At 35.3% G+C, this 17,411-nt stretch overlaps 1 protein-coding gene across 2 annotated transcripts in view; it reads left to right on the top strand.

The window, feature by feature from the left end:
* Positions 1–930: 930 nt before the first annotated feature.
* LOC141349046 (transducin-like enhancer protein 2) overlaps positions 931–17,411 on the top strand; it is a 42,572-nt gene continuing 26,091 nt past the window's right edge. Inside the window, exons 1-4 of one of the 2 annotated variants that reach the window (XM_073864477.1) lie at positions 931–1,652; positions 12,442–12,542; positions 13,324–13,387; positions 15,985–16,029. In XM_073864477.1, coding sequence (XP_073720578.1) covers positions 1,614–1,652; positions 12,442–12,542; positions 13,324–13,387; positions 15,985–16,029 — 249 coding nt within the window. In that variant the 5' untranslated portion in view covers positions 931–1,613. Of the gene's footprint in view, positions 1,653–12,441; positions 12,543–13,323; positions 13,388–15,288; positions 15,632–15,984; positions 16,030–17,411 lie in introns of those variants that run through there. The other variant, XM_073864478.1, reaches the window with a different exon arrangement.

Here is a 17,411-nt window from a genome sequence, read left to right as displayed (position 1 = left end):
TAAATCTTAAGATAAATCGCCTCACCGTTTTCTTAATTTTAGTAAGTCGCTTCATATAAAAGTGTTCATAAATGCCTAAATATTTATGTATTGGCGACTACAAATGAATCTTAAGATGAATCGCCTTACCGTTTTCTTAATTTGTAAGTCGCTTCATATAAAAGCGTTCATAAATGCCTAAATATTTATGTATTGGTGACTACAAACGAATCTTAAGATGAATCGCCTCACCGTTTTCTTAATTTTAGTAAGTCGCTTCATATAAAAGCTTTCATAAATGCCTAAATATTTATGTATTGGTGGCTTCAAATGAATCTTAAAATGAATCGCCTCACTGTTTTCTTAATTTTAGTAAATCACTTTGTATAAAAGCGTTCGTAAATGCCTAAATGTTTATGTATTGACTACAAATAAATATTAAAATGAATCGCCTCACCTTTTATTAATTTTAGTAAGTCGCTTTGTATAAAAGTGTTCGTAAATGCCTAAATATTTATGTATTGGTGACTACAAATGAATCTTAAGATAAATCGCTTCATATAAAAGCGTTCGTAAATGCCTAAATATTTATGTATTGGTGACTACAAATAAATCTTAAGATAAATCGCCTCACCGTTTTCTTAATTTTAGTAAGTCGCTTCATATAAAAGTGTTCATAAATGCCTAAATATTTATGTATTGGCGACTACAAATGAATCTTAAGATGAATCGCCTTACCGTTTTCTTAATTTGTAAGTCGCTTCATATAAAAGCGTTCATAAATGCCTAAATATTTATGTATTGGTGACTACAAACGAATCTTAAGATGAATCGCCTCACCGTTTTCTTAATTTTAGTAAGTCGCTTCATATAAAAGCTTTCATAAATGCCTAAATATTTATGTATTGGTGGCTTCAAATGAATCTTAAAATGAATCGCCTCACCGTTTTCTTAATTTTAGTAAGTCGCTTCATATAAAAGCATTCGTAAATGCCTAAATATTTATTGGTGACTACAAATGAATCTTAAGATGAATCGCCTCACCGTTTTCTTAATTTTAGTAAATCACTTTGTATAAAGCGTTTGTAAATGCCTAAATGTTTACGTATTGATGACCACAAACGAATCTATACTTAATTCTGTTATAAAGTATATTTGATTGTATTGTATGTTTTGTAAATTGTGATGTCCGTCTACCCCCTGTTATCTGTTCATTGTTGTCTTAATTCTGTTAAAAAAAAAAAAAAAGACCACAAACGAATCGTTTGTTGCGTTCGAACGAACCGCTTCGCTCAAACGAATCAGACTTCCCGCTAGCTCGTGTGTGCACGCAGGTCAGCGCTGTTTATGCTCCTCTGATCTCCGACGCGCGCCCCACGTGCACGCGCTCGGCACAGGATGATCTTGTTACATTGTAGCGCGGCGTAACTGTGCGTCATAAAGAGGAAGAACGCTTGATCCAGGAAAATACGGCGCTTTTAAAGTTTCCATCGGATACATTTAAATCCTGTCGGTACCGTGAGACGATTGGAGCGCAGAAAGCGAGGAGTGAAATCTTGATTTACACATCCAAAGCGGGATTCGTTGTCGGAGGGTGATTCCGGACTCAGTCCTGACCATCGAAAGCCCCGTGGATGACCTCCAGAAGCATGTATCCGCACGGAAGACCCCAGGTACAGATGCACACTCAACTTTCCTTTGTAAGCAAATGGTGACCAACGGCGCAGATCGCTGCGCGCGCGCTTTAGATAATCATTTAGTTTAAGACGACGGCCCAATTTCATGTGCGTTATGTTTGGTGTTATAGGGTCAGGGTTAAGGTCACGAGAAATGTTCATTACTGAGTTCAGTAATTTATGCACAGACTGTTAAGTCGTACGGCACTAGAGTCATTATTTACTGTACATCTATCGTAAGGTTTAATGGCATTTACTTGGAGACAGATGTTTGGTGCGCTTCTTTCTCTGTGCGTATAATATGCGCATGTTTCATGTTTATGTAGCTTAATGGGTAAACAACGCAAAGGTCATGGGTTTGATGTGAGGAACACACATACTGATAAAAGATATGTAGATTGAATGCACTGTAATTCTCTCTTTTGGAATTGATGTCAAATAATTATGCACTAAAATAATAGAAAGGTGATGCTTGTTGTTACTAAAAACGAGGAAGAGAAAGAAAAGGGTAATTATTAAAGGCTGAAAGAGCAGAAGGAAATTCATAAACACACAGAGAAAGGAAGAGAGAGATTTGTGGGTTTGTGCTGTGTGGTTTAGAGATGGACAGATGGATGCATGGATGGCTGGGTGAATGAACGGTTTGTTTGAGTTACTGCTGCATGTTACATATGGATCCAGGCCACCCCATTCTCCACTGCAAATGTCATGTTTCATCATCATCAAGGGCAACACGAAACCACACAGACACACGCATGGACACACACACACACACACACACACACACACACACACACATTAAGCTCCACATCAAAGCTACCTTTGCATAAAGCATGGCATGTTATTACAGGCCCCTAGACACCCAGTTTAGTGGTAATGTGCATTAGCTTTAATGTGAAGAATTTTAGTGTAAATAATGAATGACCTTATGAAAGTGTGCAAATGTGGTTTGGTTTGTTATTGTGTGTGACTCTGCGTGTTAAATCTGTGCGTTTTAAAGATAGTATGTGTTGTGTGTGTGTTCTTTCTGCGCCTGCTGGGTCCTTGATGATCTGAGTCCAGCGGTCAGATTCTGTCTGCCCTTAAAACCAACTCGGATCTGATATGTTTTCTTCTGATATTAACATCCCTCAATCGGTCCACTGAGAAACTGTTTAGCTCGGTGTTTGATTGACAGGTGAGTGGGCGGTCCTTTGTTGTCATCTGCGATGCATCAGTGTGTACTACAAATGTGATGTGGTGACATGCATTTCTGACTGTCCCAAAATGGGTTTACCAAAGTATTTACCCAAAACTTTTAAATGATTCTTCAGTAAAATGCCATGCATTAAAGTAGTCGGACAAATCATATTACCACAAACTGATTTGAATATCAAAAAGTGTCTTATATGAAACATCTTTAAAAAAGGACTTGCATAGAAATTAACATATTTCCTCAACTAGGATTTCTTAGGACTTTTAGTATGTTGTTCTGGACACCTCATAGAAATGATCTATGCTGAAAAAAATTCTTTTACAATTACTTCTATTGTTTGCTCCAAAATGAGTTAGTTTGCCTGGACTAAGACCGTTTCATGCGGTGATGCAATACGCGTCTGGTCCGAACTTTACTTCCGGTTTCAGTTTTTTTTAATGATCTGACTAGTTGCTAAACTGAACTCTTGAACAAATATCAGGTTCGAAAATAACAAATGTTTTAGTTTCCAAGTTAACAGGGCTGTCACGATTATTAAATTTGGCTGACAGTTAATTGGCTAATAAATTGTGACAATTATGACGATTAATTGTCTGTTTTATTGCTTTGACATTTAATACTCGTACATTTTGTTTGTTCATGAAATAATTTTCACACATGGTTGTGATTATTTTAATTAAATATTTTGCAAGGTTTACCTAGCAGTGAATAATAATACACATAACACATATTTAAAAGTAATTATTTAATAATAATAGTTCATACTGCTTATCAAAGTTTTGCAGCATTTTTTAAATGCTGTTTTTTTCCACGGTATTAAATGGCTTTGCAATGTATCGCATTACACTGTCAGTTAAGGGTTGCCATCTGATAGGGTCTCATTTATACAGGCGCTACAGCTCCCCCTTGTGTTTTTAGAGAGATGTGCAATCATTGCGGTGATCAGAAATCATTGCGATGAGGTCAAACAATCGCGATGAAACAATTATTTTATCATTGTGACAGTCCTACTATAGGTAATTTATGTGTTGTTTATTTTGCATGTTATATAAATAAACTACGTTAAAGTACTTTGTTGTTATTTATTCTTAGCAGACTTTATCCGAAGTTACGTGTTGACCACAAAAGCTGCTTGTTTTTGTTGTTACTGCTGAAACCGTCTATACCTATACATTTTTTAATGAACTATACATCCATATATGCAGTGAAGTGTAACATTGCTAAGAAAGTCAGAATTTTTAATTCAGATTTGTTTCAGCTTTGCATAATACACTCTCAAAAAATGAAGGTACAAAGCCTGCACCAGTGCGGTACCCTTTCAAAAGTACACCTGGGTAGACATTAGTACCTCAAATGTACAAATTTGTCCAACAAATATAAGTACAACATAAGTTTTATTTTTTTGCATAATATGTGTGTGCACTGTTTGTAATTATTTTGTATATATAAATACGCACATGCATGCATGTTTATTTAGATTTTTAATTTTTTTATATATATATATATATATATATATATATATATATATATATATATATATATATATATATATATATATATATATATATATATATATATATATATATATATATATATATATATAACACACACAAATACACACACATATTATGCAAACACAACTTTTTTGTATGTTAGTCGCGATTAATCTTTTGACAGCCCTATTATGAAATATAGAAAATGCATTGCAAGCTTTTTGTGCATATAAATGCATGAATCCTGCCCAATAGTCATTATTAAATTTGCCTTTACCTAAAGTCCTAAAACACATATGGGTGGTTTCCCGGACGGGGATTAGCTTAAGCCAGGAAAAGGCCTTAGTTTATTAGGAAATATCACTAGTTTAAACAAACATGCCTTACTAAAAACATTACTGGCGTGCATTTTGATGAAAAACAAAGTGCACTGATGTATTTTAAGATATGTCAGTGCAAGTTTGGACACCTCTTATATTTATTTTAGTCTAGGACTAGTTAATCACTGTCCGGGAAACCGCCCCATAGTGTAAAAACCACACACGCACGTAGCAGTTTAACACCTCTCAAAGACCTATAGTTGCAGTTTTACATAAATACAAACAGTGGCGGCTGTGTGTGTGTGTGTTAAAGGTAGCTGTGCATGCGAGTGGTGTCACTTCACATCAGAGCAATATTATGTATCGAGGACTTAACAAGCAGCTCATCAGGGCCGATGTACAGTACCGATGTGCCGTCTGGAATGAGCCGCTTGTTCCACACAGATGTGCCTGTTATTTTCCCCTCCCGAACAGTTGTGTTTTGGCCAATAGCAGCAGTCTGCACAGGAAGCATTGATTGGGAACACAGCAGGTTCATATGTCGTTTGCACACATGGCTATAACCGCTCTTGTATTTGTGCCACATGTGCTGAATATTTCAGCAGCGTTCGGTTATTCACGGATCTGCGATCCCCCCTCCTCTCTATCTATCTCTTTCTCTCTCTCTCTCTTTGTGTATGTGTGTCTCATCTCAAACTGCCCTGCACAGTAAACAGTGTAAGATAGATGACTGCGTTCTTTCAGGGCTTGTGTGAGAGGAACAGGCTGTGTGACAATTCATGGCTCTGTCACGTTAAACCCGAGCAGCTTCTGTACAACACCCTCTTGTTTCCTAAACACAGCACAGTACTGAGTACTGTGGATATCTGCTTTTCACAACATCCCACCATGTATTTCTGTGTATGTACAGTATGTGTATGGGTGATTCTCACGAAATCCAGATTTAGAAGGTGTTCAGCATCCGAGTTTTTAAAAAGCCCTTGAAGCCTAAATGTGTTTTTTGCACATATAAGATTACGGTCTGAACTTACTATAACCATTATTTTAGAGGATTTAAAAAATATTTCCGATAGAATTATTAAATTTTTTTAGATTAGCATTATCAAAAATTGTCATTACCGCAACATGATATTACATTAAATACATTCATTTACAAACTCATGTTTCGGTAATGAGAACTAAACAGTTGTCTATGTACTATGACGAACAAAATTGTAACTTTTATCTGGAGAGAAAAAATAAGAACTGCTTACCTGCTAGCCATCTTGAGTGTTACAGTCAATTATGTCCCTTCCAACAATTTTTTTAAAATGTTAGTTCATTGAGGGCTTAAACAATGATTGAAAATTGTTGCGGAGGATGAGAAAATTGGTCTTGGACACATTTATATTCCTTATTATTGTCTCTACATTTACCAATGATCACCAAATACCAAGTTTCTTTACTGTAAATGTTTAAAGTATAACATGCACTGAAGCTTTTTATTTTTTAGATTTTTTAATTATAAATATTACCATGTCAAAGGACCCAAATCCAGTCATGGACACATTGCGGTAATGAAAATTTCCCCTTAAATGTGGAAAAAACAACAAAATTGGTTTGTATGATGTCATTTGAGATCATGTGCAAAATAGTACATGAAGAGATGTTTGTAACTGTATGCTTGTTAATTTGATAACATTTACTTTTTTATCAAAATGTTTCATGACACCTCATAAGTCTAATTTCGCGAATCACCCGTATGTGTATTCTGTACATGTATTCTCACTCAATTTAAGTTGATTTTCTTTCATTTTTGCAAAAGCAGCTATACAGTAAAAACAAAATGAGACATATCGTTATCGGCCGATAACTGCTTTTTTATATTATCGGTTATCGGTCTGATAGCAAAATTAGGCCGATAAATGAAAGCCGATAAATGATGGATTATTTTGGTTTGTTGAACCACTTCACTTGCTCATTGCTGGCCATGTGGAGTTTTGATTGGTGCTTTCTGTGACATAGCACGAAGATGACACGTGTTGCGGGCTTAAGAAGAGTATGCTAGTCTAGCGCAAAGACAAGATGTCCGCGGTCTGCGAGTTTTTCATTATGAAAATAATATGAATATTTATCGCCCTATATCGCCCCCCAAATACAAAGAGTTATCGGTTATCGGCATCGGCCAAAATTTCCATATCGGTGCATCCCTAGTTTATGTAGAAAATCACAAAAAACTGGGTTTTCAAAGACTGGGTCACATTTATATTAGGCTATTGAACATCCACTTTTCTATGATGCTATATTAAATGTGCAATGTGTAACTTTTAGGAGAATCTCTTGACAGAAATGCAATTATATAATAATAACTCCTTGAAGAACAATAGGGTCTTCACGCCTCGGTGTATATTATGAGTGCTGTACGAAAGACCATACATAATAAACCATTATGTTTTATTACATTAAAGGCAGGGAATCTGATTGGATCCAGAAACATTTTTACTTATGCTGGTTAAAGGTCACATCACATCCTGATAGCAATCACTATGTTAAGTTGTTTAGATGTATTTGTAGAAATCTATGTCATCTGTGAAAGGCGTAGGACCAAAAAATTTTAAACCAGTCATAGATCTCGGTCCAAACGGACGTTGCCTTTTTTGTCCCTCATCCGTAAGCATGTCTCAACAGAAATCGAGGCTCATCAGACCACACTGTAAAAAATCCAACTTTAAAATGTTCATTCAACAAAGAACATTAAGTAACTTGAACAAAGATTTCTTTGATGAAGGGCGTCAGTTGATTATTTTGTGTTCACTGAATGAAAAGAGCATAATCATTCAGCTAACAAATATTATTTTGTTGACTGGACTTAGATGAAAAAGTTTTCGTCCAATTCGTTCACCCAACTTGCCAACCTGAGTTATCTGAACAAGCAATTTAAAAAAAACAGTGGTCGGAATGGTTCCCAGCATGCATTGCGACATGTTCACTTCTTTGGTTAATATTTACTAAAAAAGATGACTGTTTTAATGTTTGCTGGATTTATTTATGTTGTTATGTTGTTAATGTTAGTTATATGTTGTATTTAGAGTAATTTTTAAAGAATTATGTTTGTTCATTGTTACCATGATTGAGAAGTGTGTGTTCAGTGTAGAGGGCAGCACAATGAGTTAGAGCGCATCATTGTTGCCTCACAGCAAAAAAAGGTCTCTGTTTCAAAAAAGAACTAAGTCAGACAAAGACTTTGTTAAGGAGACCTTTCTTTGTGGAGTATGCATGTTCTCTCTGTGAGATTGTGGGTTCACTCCCACAGTCCAAAACATGCAGATGCTTTTATCCAAAGCGACTTGCACTGCATTAAAAGCTAGACATTTTTATCAGTACTTGTGTTCCCTGGGTTTGAACCCATGACCTTTTGCGCTGCAAACACAATGTTCTACCACTGAGCTACACAGGAACACAAGAACTGTCCTTTACCCAACTTGTATGTGTATTATTAACTTTATGGATAGATGCTGGAATACAGTTGTAATAGTTGAGAGGACTTAAGTCACTAGTTGAGTAAACTTAGAAATTTGCTAATAGCCTAATCAGTTTAAGTTGGTTCAACTTTTGGTGTAAGTTGTCATTGCTCAGTAAATTGAGTTAGGTGAACTACATCATCCAAAAGTTGAGTAAACTCAAAAAAGCTGTGCAGCAAGTTGCCTTGAAAATGTAAGTTAAGTCAACTTTTTATTTTTTACAGTGCAGGCAACATTTTTTCAGTCTTCAACTGTCCAATTTTGGTGAGCTTGTGCAAATTGTAGCCTCTTTTTCCTATTTGTAGTGGAGATGAGTAGTACCCGGTGGGGTCTTCTGCTGTTGTAGCCCATCCGCCTCAAGGTTGTGCGTGTTGTGGCTTCACAAATGCTTTGCTGCATACCTCGGTTGTAACAAGTGGTTATTTCAGTCAAAGTTGCTCTTCTATCAGCTTGAATCATTTGGCCCATTTTCCTCTGACCTCTAGCATCAACAAGGCATTTTCGCCCACAGGACTGCCGCATACTGGATGTTTTTCCCTTTTCACACCATTCTTTGTAAACCCTAGAAATGGTTGTGCGTGAAAATCCCAGTAACTGAGCAGATTGTGAAATACTCAGACCGGCCCGTCTGGCACCAACAACCATGCCACGCTTAAAATTGCTTAAATCACCTTTCTTTCCCATTCTGACATTCAGTTTGGAGTTCAGCTTTTCTACTTTTATTTTTGACAGTGTTTAAGAGACATGAAACGGGTTTAAATGTACAGCATTTAAAAATATACAAAAAATGTTGGAAAAACAAACAGTGTTATTTGTAAAGTAACCTGTATGGTATGCTTTGTTAGTGTGGGAGTACATTATCACTTGTTATATCAATGTTTACTAAATTATTTAATTACTTGAGAACTTCTTAATAATAAAAAAAATATTATTACACAATTGGTATACTAATTAGTAGAGGGAAAAAAAAATCAAAATTTTCTGTGCAAATTTCTGGAAATTACCATTTTCATTGCAAAAATCACAAAAATAAATGGTGAAATCCTGGTTAGTGTTTTTGTTTGTAAGTTGTTGGTTTTGGGTTCTCAGTCAGAGATGTGATGATGTTACGTGTTGGCCTGGTTTCAATCAGGGGTCGTATCAAGGTGAATATTGATTATGTGCCTGTGACCGGTCTTGTGTTTTAGATAAAGATAGCAGAACAAAGCATTTATTGTCGATCGCAGAGCTGTATAAAGTGGCTTTCTCCTTCAATGAAGGCCCTTTGTGCAGTCATTGGCTCTGTGTGCGTGTGTAGTTGTTTGTGTGTATCAATTTAATTCAGAGTAGTACTCACTCTCATCAGAAGATGTGGTTGTATCCCCTTTCCAAAAGAGAGTTTTTTTTTAATGCATTCATGTCTAATTTAATATAAAAGACCCTTTATCACTGATGTTTGTTGTCAGGGTTAATGTGACAACGTGTGTAATGTGTTAGTGTTAAATGATGATCTGTGTCCTGATGCAATAATTGTTCACGGTTCAAAAGCAAAGTATGTGTATAGTATCAGTTTGATCCATTGCTCCTGCACTCTAGGTCTTGAATTTGGTGGCAACACACATAAATCAGGATGAAAGGTTGTTTTTTCTTGGTAAAGCATGTGAAACAATCAGATGTTAACATTCTGTACTTTTGTCTCATATTCATCTTACACACTTCTTGTCTCCACAGCAAACAAAGTCTGTAAAGGAATATTGCACTTTCATAAAAAACTGTTAATTTACTCACCCCCATGTCATCCAAGATTTATGTCTTTCTTTGTTCAGTCGAGAAGAAATTAAGTTTTTCTAGGAAAACATTCCAGGATTTTTTTCCATATAGTGGAACTAAACAGTTTACAGTTTCAATTCAGTTTAAAATTGCCATTTCAATGGAGCTTCAAAGGGCTCAAAACGATCATGAGGATCTTATCTTGCAAAACGATAAAAAAAAATGCCAAAAAAGGTACTTTTAACTTCTCGTCTTGCCCTAGCCGTGACGTGCCCCAACATAACCTTACGTATTACGTAATCATGTCGAAAGGTCACGCATGATGTAAGCGAAACTACCGCTGCAGTCTTCACAAGTGTGGGAAAGAGTACCGGTCAGACGTTGCTGTATGTGAAATTATACTAATAAATGTCTTTGTGTCAGTTTATTGTTTTACACTTTCCCTGCCATTGATGAGTTATCTTGTCAATCAGCAATACCGCTATTATCCACCAGTTGACGATCTTCCGCAACTTATAAAACCCGGAAGTATCGCCCAGCTGTATGTCTAAGGGCCGATTCACATCGGCAGCGTGGCGTGTGCGTCTCAGCTGCGTGGCGTGGCCGTTTTTATTTAGGCTCCCATGTTAGCAGGTTTGACAGTTCACACCGCCTGGCGCCTGCATGACACGCACGTCTCAGGCGCGGCTCGAGCCGCGCTGAAAACGCGTGCATGCTAGGAATAGGACCGACGCCTGTTTTTCATGCCACACGCAAGCGTCTTGGAAGCGTTTCCAGGCAAAATATATGTCACCCATAGCAACAGCAGGGCGTCAGCGCTACGTCAGGCATGCTTCTGGTATGTACAGACACAGAAAACGCGACGCAGCCGCCACGCAACTGACATGCAACAGATACACCACGCAGCCGGTGTGAATCGGCCCTAAGTTTTGAGGATCGCTCTGAATCAGATCTCTATTAAAAGTCCTTTACAAAAATGCTCAAAATTTTTTGTTTTTGAAGAAACCTACACATAGGCCTGCACGATTAATCGTTTTAAAACCGAAATCGTGATTTGAAGTGGTGCAACTTTCGAATGGCAAGAGCTGCGATTCTTTTGATGCAGAACCATCAAATATAACAATCATCTCGTACGGAATTTTTGACAGTTTGCTTCATGTGCATTTTACGTTTGATGCCATAAAAATCATGAAAAATGCTGGTGGGAAACGATTTAAAATGGTCCACAAGTGTGCGTTTCATATATGTAATGAGTGACCACTAAATGGAGAAAAATCCTGGAATGTCTTCCTCAAATAACTTCATTTCTTCTCGACTGAACAAAGAAAGACATGAACATCTTGGATGACATGGGGGAGTAAATTATCAGAATTATAAAAAGTGGAGTAATCCTTTTAATGTCCCAGTTCTTATGGACGGCACTGTATATATATCGTCACGATGAAACTCATGTATGTCCAAAACGGTTACTTTTCAGGAAGTGAAAAAACACTGTATATCAAAAGCAGTTGAATGTGGCGTTGTCATACTTGGTACGGCATCTTTAAATGAAACCATATTCTTGCCAGTGTAATGATATAATCCACATTTGACCAAAATTGAGTTTAAATGGACATACGTGCATATTTTACAGTAACGGTTGTCGATACGCGTTCTTCCAATCATTAATTAGAATGGCCAAGTCGCATTTCATATTGACAGATGAATACGCTCAGTTTATTAAATAGCCTACGTCTTAGTTAAATACGCTTAGTTTATTTAATGTTAATTATAAATTTATTAAATGTCTCTTGCAAACTATAAAGGGACAATGAATCAATACCCTGACATGGTAATGCTAGACAGATACTTTGTTTGCACAGTCCTACCGTACTTTTGTCACTCCTAGACGTACGTCTGGCGTTTGGGGAAATGTTTACCTCGATGAAGGAAAGTCACTGTCTCATCAGGCTATGTTTATTCGGCTGTATCCAGTGCTGAGCTTCGATGAAACTTCACGAGACCGGTGAAATGCTTCCACAGGATGGGAGATACGCGGCGTAATTGACAGCTTTGACACCAAATGGATATACAGTACGTGAAAATCAGATGACATGATTTCACAACTTTTCATTGGCCATTTAGATATGTGAAGCATAATGTATACGGAAATGAACCTGGACATTCAATCCGTCGAAAAATCTCAAAATCGGCAAAATGGACATACGTGGTTTTCATCGGACAGCGACGATATATATATAAATAATAGTAACACCAAGATAAATCCCTACAGATAGGAATCTAACAAACATATGCACACATGCATATGGGAATTCCATGCAAATTTCAACCTTATATATAATGTTTTTAACCATATTGATATCACAGATTTCCATTACGTCCATTATGCATGCATGTTAGACTGATATTTTTTCTGATATCTGGACTCTAGGAAAAATAAACAGATGGTTCAATATGCTGAGAATAAATGCATTCTCTGAGAAATTATATTGCATTATGTTTATATTATGTTATTTTCTTGTGTTTCAGGCTCCTCTGGTGTCAGGACACCCCGGGATGAAGTTTACAGTGCTGGAAACACTCGACCATATCAAAGAAGAATTCCAGCTCTTCCAAGCTCAGTACCACAGGTAAAGATAAAAAAAACAATGTTATATAACCTCATTTGCCCTGTTCATTTATCATGTTTAATGAGTAACTCGGGGCAAATTAATTACAATAGTTCGGTCAATGAGGTCTCAGACCATAACGTGTTCTGCTGTCCAATATTCAATATGATGTATAAAGATGCAAGATGGTAATTTATGGTCTTTTATACACTAGTCTATCCAAAGTGCCTTTAATTTGCACGTTTAACATGAACTCTGCCCATCTTGCATATCACACATATGTATTTTTGTGAGGCTGGTGAATGTATTGGTTGTCTTGTGAATAGTGGCAGTCTTTTGAGGGACTAGTACGGATGAAAATTAGCCCTCGGCTAAATCCGGTACAATACATGAAATGAAAGTTTTATGTTAAAAATTGTGCATGGTCCCATTATAAATAAATGAATGAATGAATGAATTAATTTTGCTGTTTTTGTATAAATCTATATCTTGTATAAATCTGAGTTAGGTTTGATCACGTGTGCAAAGATGATGAGATTGATAATCTGTAAATCACACCTGGATTATCTGACACAGACTATTAGCCAGATATCCAGTTAGCCTAATCCAGTCTCATTAGTGACCATTACAAAAGCTACAGACAGTAAACAATATATATTGTTGTATGTTATCTCTTTTTAAGTCTGCAGTAAAATAAAATATATATTCTGTCCCTAATTGACCGCTGACAGCCATGTGAGGTCACAGAGTCACTTGACCTCGCAAGAGAAACTCAAGGTTTGCGTCTTGTTTTATTTTTCAGTCTCAAGATGGAATGTGAGAAGTTGGCGAGTGAGAAAACCGAGATGCATAGACATTATATCATGGTAAGAAAACAAGTTCAACATTACCCATAAACGCCAGCTGGAACTGAGCTAACTAATATGGGTATTTAATGGACATCTAATGGATGTTAATTGAAAATGTGAAACTTGAAAATGAAAGTTATGTGAAAAAAGAAATATGTAAAACTACTGTAGTAAAGACTACTGTTACTGTAGGCCAGGGTTTCCTTAAACTGGGATTTGCAACCCCTTGTGGTTCACCGGGGAATTGGAGGGTGTTCGTGAGTGTTTTTGCATAATATCTGTGTGTGCACTGTCTGTAATTTTTTTGTATATATATAAATACACACATGCATGTATGTATTTGTGTGTATATATACGCATATTTATATATATATATATATATATATATATATATATATATATATATATATATATATATATATATATATATATATATATATATATATATATATATATATATATATATATATATATATATATATATATATATATATAAATTCATATATTATTTATTTATTAATTTAGATATAGAAATAAACAAATAATTTCATATATAATAAAATATTAATTATTTATTTATTTTTATTATATATGAATTTATTTGAAAATATATTATTAAAAAAGATATAAATTACATTTTTCTTACATGTATGCATGTAGGTGTGTTTATATATACATTTGGGTGATTCTCACGAAAACTTGGTTTTAAAAATGTCAAGCATGAAAATGTAAAAATTGCTTAAATTTACTTTTTTTCCCACCAGACATTGAAAAACAAAGTCTGGAGTAAATGGGAACATTAATTTAAAAACTTTTACTTATCATTTAACACTTTTTGTAACATAATTTAAAAAATCTCATTACCGCAACAGTCAGAAAACATCAACACTGACATATTTTCAAAATGACATGACAAACCTGAAAGAACATAATTTGGAGATTCTGCACATGCATTTAAAATCAAAGTATTATGCTTCTATTAATTAAATTAACATTTAATAAGCATCTGTTGCGGTAATGATAATAAAAATGTTGTGTAAGCATTCTGACAAGACAATATTTCAAATTAACTGTAAAATAATGATCTTACCTGGTAGCCATCTTGAAGTAACTGGTCCATGTGCTTGGTCACTCAAAATCAAACTTTATTAAAATTCTGTATGTGTGCTTAAACTGTTCTCAAAAAGTGTTGCGGAGGATGAGAACATCAGGCATGGACACATCATTTTCCTAATTTTTCTTCATTATTATTATACATGAATATTCAGTAAATATTTTTCTGTCATCTAAAGTAGTCTAGCAAAACATCATGTTAATTTGATTAAATTACAACATAACGCATGTTCAAACACAGCCGGACACATTGCGGTAATGAGAATTTCAGCAGAAAATGAGATAAAATTTACAATTATAAATTCTTATGTTGAAATCACACATTGTGCAAGGTAGAACACAGTATTGTGTTAATTCTGATGCTTTTTAATGTTACTATATTACACATTTTAAAGCTAAAATCATTAGTGTCGTGGTGTTTCAATGGTTTCGTGAGAATCACCCATTTAATAACACTATACACACACACACACACAAATATATTATGCAAATACAAACTTTTGTTTTGTATGCGATTAAATGCGATTCATTTTTTGGCAGCCCAATATAAATCTTGAAGGGGCTGTTTCCCGGAAGCTTAAACCAGGACTAGGCCTTAGTTAAATTTGGATATTTAAGTCATTTTTAAAAGTATCTTTTAAAAATAAACATCACTTGTGTGCATCTTGAGACACAACAACACTCGCATTGATGTATATTATGATTTTTCAGAGCAAGTTGTTTTTGATCAAAACAACACTAACATTTAAGTTAGTCTTGGACTAAACCGCCACATGTGGATAAAAAAATATATGTTTTAAAGTTAAACATGCAAATGTGCTATAAAATGATTGAAATATTTCAGGGGGTACTTCAAGTAAATCATTAGGTCAAGGGGGTTCGGCTCACAAAAAAGTTTGAGAACCCCTGCAGCATGCTAATCGAATTTATGAAGCAAAATTATGACATTAACCACGTGAACTTTTTTGTACAAATTATGTAGATTTTTTATGCTTTGTCAGTTATTTTTTTTATCAATGCACAATGCGCTCTTTGAGACAATCTCAGGTCGTGCTGGGACAACATTGGATTTTCAGGTTTTGCACAAAACTTCTGAGTCTGTGCCAGCCTGTGTGCATGTTGTCATTTGAAGCAAAAGAGGACAAACCAGTTAAGAAATTCAATACACTTGATAATTTAAATAAAAAAGAATGGTAAATGACAGCAGTTTTGTCTTTTTATAAGGTTGCCAGTAGATTTTAAGAAAAGAAGACGACAATAATGCTGGAAAAACATTGATAAACTGATCAAACATGAAATTATGTGTAAAAGTCACCTTGAATAAAAGCATTGTCTTAATGCATGAAAATAAAGAACATGAAAGAGGTATAAATGTAAGATTTTTTTTACTGTGAATATGGGTCACATCTCGATCTCTTTTAATATATGTACAGCTTCTCTTTAATTGTGATTCATCTCGTGTAACTTGAATGTAATTATACTGTTGGTTTCTTCTTCCACAGTATTATGAGATGTCTTACGGTCTGAACATTGAGATGCAGAAACAGGTAAATCTATTGTGTCATTCACAGGCTGATTTCATTACAGAGCAGCGGGATGTCGGCATAATGAGTTTTGCACAATGAAGTGTTTTGGCTTCTGTTTGATGGTTCAGATGGCAAAAGATTCAATAAACCCTAATTACAGTCCCCATTAAACGACATGATCCGGGTATAATGGCGATGGTACAGGATATCGAATGTCTCTTGTGATTGACCTCTAACCTTTGTTTCAGCAGCAGTTGCTTTTGTGTTACATTTAGATCAGAAGATTAACATAGGACATGATGCGGTACGATACAATGATTATACTTTTTTTTTAAGGTTTTTAATTATACTTCGGTTTTGTAAGATGGTGACAACAATATAATGAAAGTCATCAGTATTAGATAACTTAGGTAACTGTTAACATTAGTTAATGCACAATGAACTATCATAAGCAGTTGTATTGGCATTAACTAACAGCCAAGATTAATAAATGCTACAACATTGTTCATTGTTAGCTCCTGTTAACTAATACATTTACTAATGCTAACAAATACAAACTTATTGTTAAATGTTATTTCTGAATGACCCAAGGCCGGGATTAACTGTTTTCCAGCCAGCGTTTTTTTTTTTTTTGCCAGCACCAGCACTTTTTATGATTTTCACAAAAGTTTAATGCCTTCCAGAAAAATGTCTTCTATAAATATATAAACATACAATATATCAAACTCTAAAAACAAACACTGTTTCATCCTATCTTTATTTGTTCTCTTTTTATCACCTTCCAAATATGTGTAGGCTTCTTCCAAAAATACAACATTTTGAGCAAAAAGCTGAAATAATAGCATTTTTTAAAGCAGTGGTTCTCAAACTGGGGTCCGGGGACCCCAGGGGGGCCGCGAGATGGTGCCAGGGGTCCCCAGTTTTATGACATTTTTATAAAATACATTAATTTATCATGAATTCTGTGAAATTAAACCTAAAAAAAAATAAGGCGGCACTACTTTGTATAATTTTAATATTTTGTTTAATTAAAATGTGAAGTTTTAGAACAGTTTTTTGTCATAAATTTTCTTTGGGGGGGCCGCGAAGGAATGCACCGTACACAAAGGGGGCCGCACGCTGAAAAAGTTTGAGAACCACTGTTTTAAAGGACTTTTGTTAATGATCAGATTCAGGGCAATGATCAAAACATACACAGAGTTTTTACTGTTTTTGGATCAGTTGATGCCTCAGTGTTTTATAAGTTGTGTAAGAGCACCACCTAGTGTATAATAGCGTAAATACGGATTGCCGTAAGAACGCGTTATTGGCAGGGAAGCGTTTTCTCTTAATTGACGAGACAACTCGTCAATGGCGGGGAAAGAGTTAAGTGGATTTAAAGTGAAAGCATTTGATGAACGTAT

This window comes from Misgurnus anguillicaudatus, unplaced genomic scaffold (assembly GCF_027580225.2).
Source record: "Misgurnus anguillicaudatus unplaced genomic scaffold, ASM2758022v2 HiC_scaffold_26, whole genome shotgun sequence".
Taxonomy (NCBI): Eukaryota; Metazoa; Chordata; class Actinopteri; order Cypriniformes; family Cobitidae; genus Misgurnus; species Misgurnus anguillicaudatus.
The sequence above is the reverse complement of the archived record's forward strand: the minus strand, read 5'-3'. Positions and strand labels throughout refer to the sequence as shown.